Below are 12,561 nucleotides of genomic sequence, written 5' to 3' on the forward strand. Positions count from 1 at the left end.
CATGCATTAGTGGGCAGTAAGGATACCTCCTCTATCCATGTGAACAGGACATGGATGCTATAATAGTTACTAAAAAGATGTCTATGATTTTAAAAAAAATGTAGAAGGCCCTTCACTAAGCCATACTTGCCTATTTTTAAAAGTCCCCTCTCTGGGAGAAGCTCATAGAGGAGATGCAGGATGCCACTTTAGGGGTGGGCCAGGGCTCTCACGTCATTAGGCAAAATGCGGCGAATTGTGGGAAGGCGGCATCATTTTAGCCCCGCCCCTCGCTACGGACCAGATTTATCTCCCCATCCTGCCCACTTTGCTAGGATGTGGAAGATCTGGCCACTCTTCCGGGGGGTGTGGGGGACTACCTGAAAAATTGGGAGTCTCTTGCATCAGGAGAGTAGGCAATTATGCACTAAGATGGAGGTTGTGAGAAATTGTCTGCTTCACGTATGTAGAACCCTAACAAAATGTTGCCATGAGGCCCACACTTCTAGTAACATAGGGCCTCCAACATGACTCCCTCCACCATTTACTATATTCTCTAATCCTGGACATCCCACATCATTCATGATTGCAGGCACCAGTTTTGAACTAGTTAATTGATGAGAAGGGTGTTTTTATCTGCAGGTAACTGCAATCATAAATTAGGTGGAAAGTCCAGTAGAGAACTTTGTACCTGGTATAAGAGGTCATGCTGTAGGCTATGGTAATGCATTTACATTTATAGTGTATATGATATCAAATCTTTACACTGTAGTTGTTGACAAATGCTAACAACCATCACCATCCTGTCTTACAGCTGAATTTGATGATGATGACTTTTCTGCCATTCTGGCAAAACAGAGCTGTATTACTGAACAAACCCAATATTTTTTTGAAAATGACAACCGATCCTTTAATGGGTATCTCGACTGCATCAACTGCACAAGGTAAAGTAACTATGGAATTAACTAGAGCAAATAAAGTATTATATTTGTCATACTCGTTCTTCAATCAATTCTAGAACCTCTCCCACTTGCCCTTTTATAAGAGCACATTAAATTAATCAGTGCAGTCTACTTTTCTAAACTTTTTAATAAACTAATTTTAAATTTAATTAAACTAAACGGGTAATTTTGAGAGTGCTTGTCACTGCCTGTTGCTTTTAATTTAGTGCTGCACAGGTCATGTTGTCACTGCGTGTGAACATGGAGAGACAGGATCCATCCTCAGTTTAGCCACACATGTGCCTGGCCATATTACACAGATCCGGCAATTTGGTAACAAGCCTGGTAATAACAGCCACATAATATTGTGAACTTGATATTGGGTTTGGAAGACAACTCTTCTAAAGATGTTTTTGGGCATGCCCACAACAGTCTGGGGGATATCGACTGTATCGTTCTGAGGCATGCTAATTTGTTATCAATCAGTGGAATGCCAGTCCAGTCGTTACCTGGATTTTAAAAATCAGCATTGTTTGTACTGCAAGACTGTATGTACTATGCCATTGACACTTTGTCAGTTGCATAGTACATAGCAATATTCACACCCTCTTGGCAGAAAGGTATTTATACAGATGTGTCCTCATACATCAAAACTCAATATGTGGTGCATGACATCTGGAGCGAGTGAGATATGCCGGGCGATGTAGCATAGTGACTTTTTCTTTAAATAAGCATCTTATCCACGGACTCAACAAAACACCACTCAATCTCTACCAGAAATGCCCGACTGCGACCTTAACCATGCAGGAATTAATTCTAAATATGTATTTTATATACGTTACAGATGAAGCACAATGGAGCTTGGCATAATAAAAGCTGCAGCCTCTGCATCGTGGCACATTGCAAACAGATTCAGATTAATTTGCCCACAGATGTACAAATGTCGCATATGAAATGAATCAGTGCAGTCTCGTTTTTGTTGCGTCAGAGTGTGACTTAAAAAAAAGCAAAAAAGATTCTGGAGACCTGGCGCTCCAAGAAGGGCTGTTTGGTGCGAAACGACAATAGTGTATGAGGACACATCTGTACAGGGCCACCTGAGGCTCGCAACCACGCATATTATGATGCGGTCACTCCTCCACCATGTCCCTGTCATACCTTTTTCAGTGTTGGGAGGTATGATTAATATTTCATAACTATGGACTTTGTTTTGTTCTCTTATTCTTGATGATAAAGGTTTTATTTTTTTCCTTTCAGAATTTACTATGTTGAAAAGCTTCTGAACACCAATTTGGTATTCATAATAGTCGACAGTCATCGCACATGTGATGCATGTGATCAACAGCCTCTTATACAGGCAGAACAGCGCTGTATCCTTTTTATTAAAAACTACATTCCTAGGGTGTGGATTGAAAGATAGACAGTAAAAAGGTAGACAATGTCTAGATAGACACCAGATGTTAGACAGTCAATAGGTCGACAGAGACAAAAGTTCTACATTCTGATTGGTTGCTATGGGCAACATCTCCACTTCTAAAAATCCACACTTTAGTAAATATACCTCCTGGTGTCTATCTACACCAGGGGTCTTCAACCTTGGCCCTCCAGCTGCTGTGGAACTACACATCCCAGCATGCACTGCCATAGTTTTAGCATACTGTTATATCAAAAAGGTGGCAGTGCATGCTGGGATGTGTAGTTCCACAGCAGCTGGAGGGCCAAGGTTGAAGACCCCTGATCTACACATAGTCGACCTTTATACTGTTGATCTATAATGCGGATCCCCATTCCTAAAGGGTATATGATATCACCCAATGAGCTTTTCAATATTTTATGCTCTGTTAACTGCAATGAGAAAGTGTTGTTTGGTGCAATGTATTTTCAAACAATTACTCAGAATTGTGGTTTTGGTGTGTAGAGGTTCGGAAACCACTATGCACCCTTTGTACACCCCCCTTGACGCTAACTGCGTATAAAAACTCTTAAAAAATCACAAAGGATACCCCAAAAAAGCACTTTAAAAATGTGGGCAAAAAAGCTCAAAGTGGGGGGTACAAATTAAAAAACTAGCAAAATAGCCTTTGGAGGCTCTGCAAGTATGAGGGAGTTGTTTTGTTGATTGTAGGTGTTTGCTGAAGGTGCGTTTTTTTGCGTATTTTAATGCATGACTGTAACGATTTTTAAATATGCTTGCATCCATTTTCATGTACCCCAAATTTGATGGGACTACTTATTTTTCCAAAAAAACAGTGGAAAATACTATTCACCACTTGCTCAAAGACACTAAATAGCACCTATTGAGACCACTGAAAGACCCCAAATACCTTCAGCAGGGCTATTCGGGGGTACCCATAGTGAACCCCAATGTCAGAGCATCTTTAGGGTGGTGTCAGGATGATTTCCCAAAAAATGTCAGGACATTTCGCCGATTTTGGTTTTGCCAGGTAGGTCTCATTTTCGCCGATTTGGAATTGAATAAGGGGATACGCGGGGACGAGTGCGATACTTTATCGCAGCCACAACCTCCAATGATGGTGAAAAGTCTGGCCACTGAGTTTTCGTTTGAAACTGAATATGGCCCTAAGGGGTTTATTTACTAATAGCCGGGTTCTAATAGCCGCTGCTTCAAATTGTGTTTATTGCCCAATATTTATAAAGGCAAGTTTTTCACTAGCCGTGTTTTGCTAGTAAAATTGCCCTTTTAATTTAATTTCGGGCATAAACACGAACGGAAGCACCAGATTTTAGAACCCGATGCTTAGTAAATACACCCCTAAATTCACTAACACACACACAACACAACACAACAGAGACCATTTTTCTCAGAAGCTAATTTACTTAATGTATGTTTTTGAAGAAAGCTATGCAAACACAGGGAGAACATAGAATGTAACACAAATATGATATTGGTGCCCATTTGCGGATTGGTCGTTACTTAGAGTGGGAAGATTCCTGGTGGGCCGATTGGTTTGTGGGGCCGCTTGTCACCTGTGGACCCGCCCCCTATAACACGTCACCCACCCAAAGTTTAGTCTCTTTCTTGACAGGCAGCCCGTCACAACTAGCAGTGCCTAGGCCCGGGCCGCTGATATTGTAAGAAGTGGAGAGGCCCCAGGACCGGCTGGAAAGGTAAGTTAAGCAGCAGCACAGGCTCAGTACAACGCCCTGCACTCCTCCCCTCCTCTCCCCGCGCATTGTGTAAACATAAGGCCAGCAGGTGCAGCAAGACGGGGGGAGGCTGCTCAAGTGCCCCTGTGTGTCCCCCCCTCTCTCTGAAGGGCCCCCCAGTCTTTGATCGCAGCTACAGCAACTGCGATCTGAAATTAATTGAGAAGAATAGTGGAGGCGGAGTCAGAGTAGGGGGCGGAGCTACACAGCACTCTCTGAAGTCAGGACCAGGAGCAGCATGGATGGAAGAACTGAGAGGAGAAGGAGCAGCAGCTGCAGAATGTAAGGTAAGTGGGACACTATAGTATTGTCTAAGTGTATTTGTGACGTTTGTGTATATGTGTGTGATTGCATATGTGTGTGACAGTATGTATGTTTATGTGTGTCAGTGTGTATGTGTGTGACAGTATGTATGTTTATGTGTGTGACTGCATATGTGTGTGACAGTATCTATGTGTGTGACAGTATGTATGTTTATGTGTGTGACTGCATATGTGTGTGACTGCATATGTGTGTGACAGTATGTATGTGTGTGACTGCATATGTGTGTGACTGTATATGTGTGTGACTGCATATGTGTGTGACAGTATGTATGTGTGTGACTGCATATGTGTGTGACTGCATATGTGTGTGACAGTATGTATGTGTGTGACTGCATATGTGTGTGACTGCATATGTGTGTGACTGTATATGTGTGTGACTGCATATGTGTGTGACAGTATGTATGTGTGTGACTGCATATGTGTGTGACTGTATATGCGTGTGACAGTATGTATGCTTGTGTGTGACTGCATATAGGGGGCATATCCATCAGCTAACGTAGCGGTGGGCATGCCCCCAGCATAACAAAAATGGGGGGAGCGGCCTTTGGGAATTTCACACACCCCTTGCCATGTGGCCGCACCTACTTTTTCGGGCGCGCGCCTTTGCCGCGTGCACATCGGGCCACTTTCAAGCTTTTTTCCAGGGCCACTTTAAATTCTCAATCCACCCCTGTTGGTGCCAATTAAACCCAAGATCTCAGCACTTTCAGTCAGAAGTGCTAACCACTGAGCCACTGTGTTAACATTCTAGCATTCTGAAGTTATCTGGCTCTAAAACCACTGCATTCTAAAATGTACATGTGGCTTTATTGTAAATTGCAGAGTCAGTTACAAGAAATAGCTCAACAATCCAATTATTATTCATTAAATTATAATTATGACAAGTTCTAACCATAATCCACAGATTCCTGAACATGAAAACCTTTAATCTAGTGAATATTTTATCTTTATTAAGTAATGATGATCAGTGGTTGTAGCTTATAAATTAAATAAGTAATTTCCCTAACTGTAGCCTTCAGCTAATGGTCCAGATCCATGCCTGCTCGCTCAAAATCCAAGGTACAGAAAAGGTCCCGATGTTTGCTTTGATCAAGATGATTTGGTAAGTCTTTATGCTGATTCGGAATCCATACAAGAGAAGATGTTGCAAAATAGCACTCATGTTATGCTTTCAATTTCTCAGATGACACTGTCAATTATTGGTTTCTGTTGTTGTAAATCCTGAAATCTCTTTTTGATTTATGGGCTTATTCCTGTTGCATTTGCAAACTTTCCAAAAAAGATTGTGGCCCAAGAGCTTGCGATATCTATCTTCTGATTTAGCCGCTGATGGTGTAGCACTAGTCTATTACTCATTATTTTTATGGTATTTCTATTAGTTTAATATTAAATGTGCATTGCATACATTCACATTGCTCACAGTTTGTTTGGCTTGTAGGCCATTTTATTGGGAAACGTCATGGCTGTTCATCAGGGTCACATATTGTATAAACTGTGCACATTGTCTACCAATATTTTGGACATCTCTAACACTGCATGTGCTTTGTCTCACTTATATTTTCATTTTGTTTCAGTATTAACTCAAATGTAATGACTGCTTTAACTAAATCCTCAGCCAAGTTACTTTCACACAACAGATAAAGATAAGGTTATAGGATAGATGAATAGCAATGTTTTGTATAAATGGACCTTTTATATTATTATTAATATTATTACTTTGTACACACCAGTTGATAGTAAGATGATAGTAATCACAGGTTTTTTTAAACCTATCAACTTGTGAGGTGGTTAGTTCTGCTGAATTCCATTAATTTCGTTTGAAACCTTAGTATCAAAGCTCTCACATTCTCATCTATTTTTTTGACCCACATACTGTGTTTTAATAGCATTGTATGTCTAATTTCAATGCCATTATGTATACAAGTGCTTGCACTGTCTTTGGTTTTTCTTTTTTAAGTCTAAAAAGCTTATGCAGAAAATTAAACCAAGATTGAAATAATCAGCAAGTTACCACTTGGTCTGGGAATTAGGTCTCATTAGTAAAATTACTTTTGCTTACAATTGGTACTAGCGTCCTTTGTGTTCTACACAATAGGTACAATTTAATTACAAAAAAAAGCACATGAAATAAGGAACATTTACAAAACGGCAAAAGCTGCAGCCCTACAGGACAAGTAGAATCTTTTGGCAATATGGGACTGATTCAGAGCTGCCCTTAAGTTCGATTTGCAGATGGATCTTGCAGTTTTTCACACTGTGAAAACTCTGTCGCGGGCATATGCAACTTCGAGCAACTACAAATGATTTGCAGAGTCGTACTCATCTATGCAGCTTCTCCGGTTGTGTAACATGTTGGTCTTGCTTTTTAAATGATTGCGCCTTTAAAACATCAAGCAGACTCGCCAGAAACTTGCCAATGCACCTGTAAGTATGTGGGTGCTACTATCTGCGTGCTCAGCACAGGGGGGTGACCCCAGATGAGGGGAGGGTGATTGCACAGTCAAACTTCTCTCTGCCCACTACTGCTGGTCATGCCTGTATATCAGCACAGCAGCAGTCTCCACTCTATCACTGCCTGATGTGCCGCTGTTATACAGGTGCGGCCAGTTGTAGTGGGCAGAGCAGAAGGGTTGGTCACTGATCTGAACCCCCAACAGACCCCTCCAACTGACCTGGGCCCAGATAAATAGTACCCACTCCTCCCCCCTCTCTGCGCTCCTGGGTGCTCAAATGTGTTGTGCCCTAGACATGCATATATTGGCACATTTATAACAAGGAAAGTGGCTGTACATCCACATCTTGAACTTTCATACAAGATCTTCAGATTCTCTCTCTGGTCAGGGAGAAAAGAGGAGAAAGTTAGTTGCTTATGGTGGGTGTAATGCAGACGTACAAATGTGTACAGTATCTTTTTTGCACCATATGCCGTGAGATGCTTGGCGGGACTTAGATGCTTCCCTGTGCATAGTGATTCCTCAGATGCTTAGACGCTCCCCCCCACTAAAGGGTTATGATATCTGTTCAGTTGTTTAGTACGCATTGGCACCCTGTTTATGACTGTACAGCTTACACCTTCTAAACAGTAGATTCTCTGTGACACAGCTGCACCGCGCGTGTAGCGCTGACCGGACGGAGTTCGGTCAGCGCTACACAGTGCCAAACACACAGCCGCCAGTGCCGGCAGCTGTGTGTTTGTTTCAGCAGTGGGTTTGTTTCAGCAGCTGATGAGAGTCTGTCAGACTCTCATCGGCTGCTGCTGCTCCCACTGCGCGAGCCATCTTCTGACTCCCGCAGTGGGTAATGGGAGAATGCAAAGCGGCCCTGGAGAATGGTCGGGAGTAGCTGATAGCGGCGGTGGGAGCAGGAGCGGGGGGTTCAGGTAAGTGTTTTTTGGGGGTTATTTTATTACGTGTGTCTCTACTGGGGTGGCTACAAGGGGTGATTAGTACTGGGGGCACTTGAAGGAGGGATTACTACTGGGGGCACTTGAAGGGGTGATTACTACTGGGGGCTCTTGAAGGGGGGGATTACTACTGGGGGCACTTGAAGGGGGGATTACTACTGGGGGTACTTGAAGGGGGGATTACTTCTGAGGGCACTAGAAGGGAGGATTACTACTGGGGGCACTTGAAGGGGGATTACTACTGGGGGCACTAGAAGGGAGGATTACTACTGGGGCACTTGAAGGGGGGATTACTAATGGGTGCACTAGAAGGGAGGATTACTACTGGGGCACTTGAAGGGAGGATTACTACTGGGGCACTTGAAGGGGGGATTACTAATGGGGGCACTAGAAGGGAGGATTACTACTGGGGGCACTTGAAGGGGGGATTACTACTGGTGGCACTAGAAGGGGGGACTACTACTGGGGGCACTTGAAGGGGGGATTACTATTGGGGGCACTAGAAGGGGGGCTAATACTGGGGGCACTAGAAGGGGGGCTACTACTGGGGGCACTTGAAGGGGGCTACTACTGGGGGCACTTGAAGGGAGGATTACTACTGGGGGGGACTACTACTGGGGGCACTACATGGGGAGGAACCTCCACTGGGGGCACAACAATGGGGGGACTACTAGGGGCACTACAAGAGGGGGGGATTACTACTAGGGGCACTACAAGGGGGGACCACTACTGGGGGCACTGCATAGGGGGACTACTACTGGGGGCACTATATAAGCTTACTAATGGGGGCAGAAGGGGCACTGCACAGGGGGGACCACTACCACGGGCACGGCATAGGGGGGGCGCCAAAAAACCTACTCGCTTACCAAAGAATTTGGGCTAGGGCCGGCCCTGGTCATACATTAGTCACCAACCCATCACCAGCAGCAAAGGGCTGCCAGCAAATCAACAGAGTATGAAGCACAAGAGGTAGACAGCGCTGAACCTTAGCATACAGGTAAGTTTGTCAGACTAGTATTTGTTTGTGAACCCGGTGTCTGATATTCGTTTGTGTTGGTGTCTGGAGGCATGTACAGAAAGCTGACAGACCTAAGGAGACCTTCTGGCATGTAGTGAAGTGCACTTCCCTGACCGGGAATTGAACCCGGGTCTCGACGGAGAGATGCCGGATCATACCCACTAGACCACCAGGGACGTCGGTGTTGAAGACAAGTTGTTATGTGCAATCAGAGGAGAGTGTGGCAGTAGATTGCTCACTGTAGATGAATAATAAAAACACTCTTCTTACTGTAATCAGAATGCTGGAGTGGTAGATCTTGGCAACATATTGACCAGGCTGAAACTGGGTTGTCGCTGTAGTCCAGGATCCAGGAGCACTCAGATGATAGGACCGGATGCAGACAAAACACCAGAATGGGTAGTAGGTGATGATACCAGGAACGGCATCAAATGGAGCAGGAACCAGGAACACTCACCAAGTAGTGAGAATGGTATACACAGGCAAGTTGTAGGTTTGGATCACAGGATCAGGTAGGTATTTACTGTGTAACTAGTGGGATAGCTGCCTCAGGCATAGACAAAACCGGATTCAGACCGGACACCGGAATGGATAGTGGATGACGATACCAGGGACGGCATCAGTGGTGCAGGAACCAGATATGCTCACCATGCAATGAGTATGGTATACACAGACGAGTGGCAGGTTCAGATATCAGGAACAGACTGAGATTCTCCGTGCAGCCAGTGGAATAGCTGCACCAGGTGTAGATCACTTGCAGGAGTCCATGTAGAAGTAAGTAACAGGAGATCAGTATTGCTCACTCATTAGGAACTGAGATTAGACATTGTACTGGCAGGTAGAGTCAGCAGCTGGGATATATACCCCTGGGTTACCTGGGATAGGCTGAGCAGAGACAGGTGGTACGTGAGGCTCAGGCTATCAACTGATTGGCTGTTGCAGACAGGCAGGGGAGCCGAGAGAGGGGGGGGAGCGGGTACTAGTCATCCAGGCCCGGGCTTGCTGGAGGGGCCCGGTGGGGCCCAGGTCTGGCACCACTCCCACCCCCTCTTACGTCACAGCTGCCCAGCACACGCTGCTGTGTGCTGGGCTGCACTGGGAGACTGCTCGTAGCTGCTAAACTAGCAATCGCCGGAGCAGTCTACTATGTCTATGCTGATCGCGCCCCCCATTGGCTGTGCGCAGGGCTGAGGGACACACAGCGGCCCCTCCCAAGCGCGCAGCGCCGCAAAAATATTTTTTTCTAAAAGGGGATGGCCACGCCTCCCGCAATTATGCCACGCCCCCTGGGCCTGGCACGGCTGTAGGCAGCCCTGCAGACAGGTGATCGGGACTTGTCACTGCAGTACTCTGTAGCAGGCTTAGATCTTGCTTGAGGCCTAGCAGGCCGAGAAACACCGAAGCCTGTACGTCTGGGATGTGATAGAGAACGCTGGCAGAATCGGTAAGTGACCCGGAGGCAGGGGAAACAGTGTTATGACAAAGTTATGTTAATTACCGGCAGTAGATTTGTAAGTATCACAGTGGTACTAAATGAAGTATGGCTTCCGGTATTTAATATGGCAACATGTTAAATGGAGCCCTAAGACCCAGAGGGTCTAGAAGACTGACAGGGAGAGAAACTGGAGAAAGACAAGAGAGAAACTGAGTGAGAGGTGAGACTCGCAAACAGACTGGCAGGTAGAGAGGAAGGAGCAGGGTCTAGAGAGGTGACTAGGAGAAGAGAAGTACAGGGATAAGGTAGATGAGAGAAAAGGGCAGGGACACAGAGGAGAAGAAAGGATCAGAAACATCTGCACTACACACAGCACTGGCTAAGCCCTGAAATGTCAGCAATCATGTGGCCTACTGGGTAAACCTACGGTGAGGGATTAATGCTGCACTTTTTTTATTTAACAATCTTTGCTGCCAGAGATACAGGAAATGGTAGTCCAGGGTAGGGGACAGATCTTTCAGGCAGAGGGGCCTACCGGGAATATCCCCAAATTCCTCCTGGGCCAGTCCGTCCCTTTGTATTACATACACTATCCAGTGTATAAGGAGAACAATGTGTACATACAGCATATGTACAGGGCTGGTGCTAGATTCTGCTGTTCCCCCAGACTCATGGACTTGCTCCAATGATCTGCAGAGCATGGGACGTATTGTGGAATGATGCCCATTGGTGGCAAAAATAAACCCCAGCATTTTTATGTGCGCATGGTACACAGAAAAAGGGCCATGGCCATGCATCATAGGATCATGACCTTGTGGGACTCCGCCCATCTCAGATGGCCAGTCCATCTTTTGATGGTGCCCATATAAGGAAGAAATAGATGAGCTGGCTCTAATGCCGAATCTAATGGCTTACTGTGATAGATGGCCCTGTATATATCTGGCCCCGAAGTTTTTCTTATAACTTTTAAAGTACTTAATGTAATTTAGTGAAATGTCACACAGACATACCTTGGTCTATGAGAAACTTGAGAAAGTCATAGCTAGTGTTCAAAGTGCCTCTGACAGTGGTGTTGTGTACTGAGGCATCGTGTCTTTGTGTTACATGCCGATATGAGCCTTTATCGACTCAGTTTTCCAGTACATCTGAACAATAAATACAAGTTTTTCATCTGTGTACTGGTTCATAACAGCACGTAACACATATAATTTCACTAAATTACGTCAATTACTTTAAATTTATAAGAAAAAGCCAATAGCGAGTGAAACACCCTGTATTGCATACACTGCACTTTGTATAACAGACTATAGCTAAGTGCTAATTATGCCACACTAACTTGGCACTAAATTGATATTCTCCATGTCTTTAAATTGTTGTGTGAAAGTAGCTTTTTTCTACATCACTAGCTTAAAGTGCTAATCAGTGGTGGTGATTTCATGTCTTGGTATTGTGAATGTTGTCCTAAGTGAATCTGTTGAACTTTGCTAACAGCTTGCTAACTGCATGAAATTTCATCTTGTGTGTCTTTCTTTATGTTTCCTTTCTTTTTTTTCTTCTACTTGCTACTTTGCCTGTAATTATTAGGATGAGCCTTTATGCACAGCGAGTGGTGCCTCTGCCATGATGTCTGCTCCTATCTTCATTTTACTGCAAGTATTCATGTGGTGCTGAGGGTCAGTTCTGTGGTTATCATTTTCTTTTTCTTTTCTCTTCCATAATCAGAACATGTGGCAGTCATCTACTTCCTACCATACACACACGCACGCACATATATAATATGCTACATGTAATATATATATATATATATATATATATATATATATATATATATATATATATGAATTCTCAATACTCCAGCACCCCCAGATACTAATGCAACTTGCTCTGGTGCCCTTCCTCATTTATAGTATATAGAATAGATGGTGGTGGAAGGCACTCAGAGATCCATCAGTCAAATAATTAAGACACAGAAACTGTCTGTAATAGTACAATGTTTTCGGAGGTACAAACTCCTTTATCTAGACATAAAAAAGTACTGAATAACAACCAAATATATACCTGTGTTTCCACCATTTTGCTCTGTCATACTGTTCCAGCGCCCGGAGGGAGAACCGGTGACGTCATAGGCAATAGACGCGCCGGCAGCCAGGGACTCCTAATAGTGAGTGGTTAACCATCACCATGGTGACCTTAAAAACAATGGTGGCATACATCAAAGCATGACACTATGTAATAACTAAAAACCAAACAACTTGCGGGTCCATCTATAAGCTTTACATCTAGATGCATCAATT

At 44.3% G+C, this 12,561-nt stretch overlaps 1 protein-coding gene across 4 annotated transcripts in view; it reads left to right on the forward strand.

Annotated features, from left to right (window-relative positions):
• The window catches only part of CACNA2D1 (calcium voltage-gated channel auxiliary subunit alpha2delta 1), a 901,795-nt gene that overhangs the window by 873,173 nt on the left and 16,061 nt on the right, over positions 1-12,561 (forward strand). For all 4 annotated transcript variants that reach the window (XM_088468929.1, XM_088468931.1, XM_088468930.1 and 1 more), the window contains 3 exons: positions 794-923; positions 2,178-2,290; positions 5,431-5,513. In XM_088468929.1, the coding sequence (XP_088325055.1) occupies positions 794-923; positions 2,178-2,290; positions 5,431-5,513 (326 nt within the window). The remainder of the gene's footprint in view (positions 1-793; positions 924-2,177; positions 2,291-5,430; positions 5,514-12,561) is intronic.

Source organism: Taudactylus pleione, unplaced genomic scaffold (genome assembly GCF_031769625.1).
Source record: "Taudactylus pleione unplaced genomic scaffold, aTauple2 ptg000086l, whole genome shotgun sequence".
NCBI lineage: Eukaryota > Metazoa > Chordata > Amphibia > Anura > Myobatrachidae > Taudactylus > Taudactylus pleione.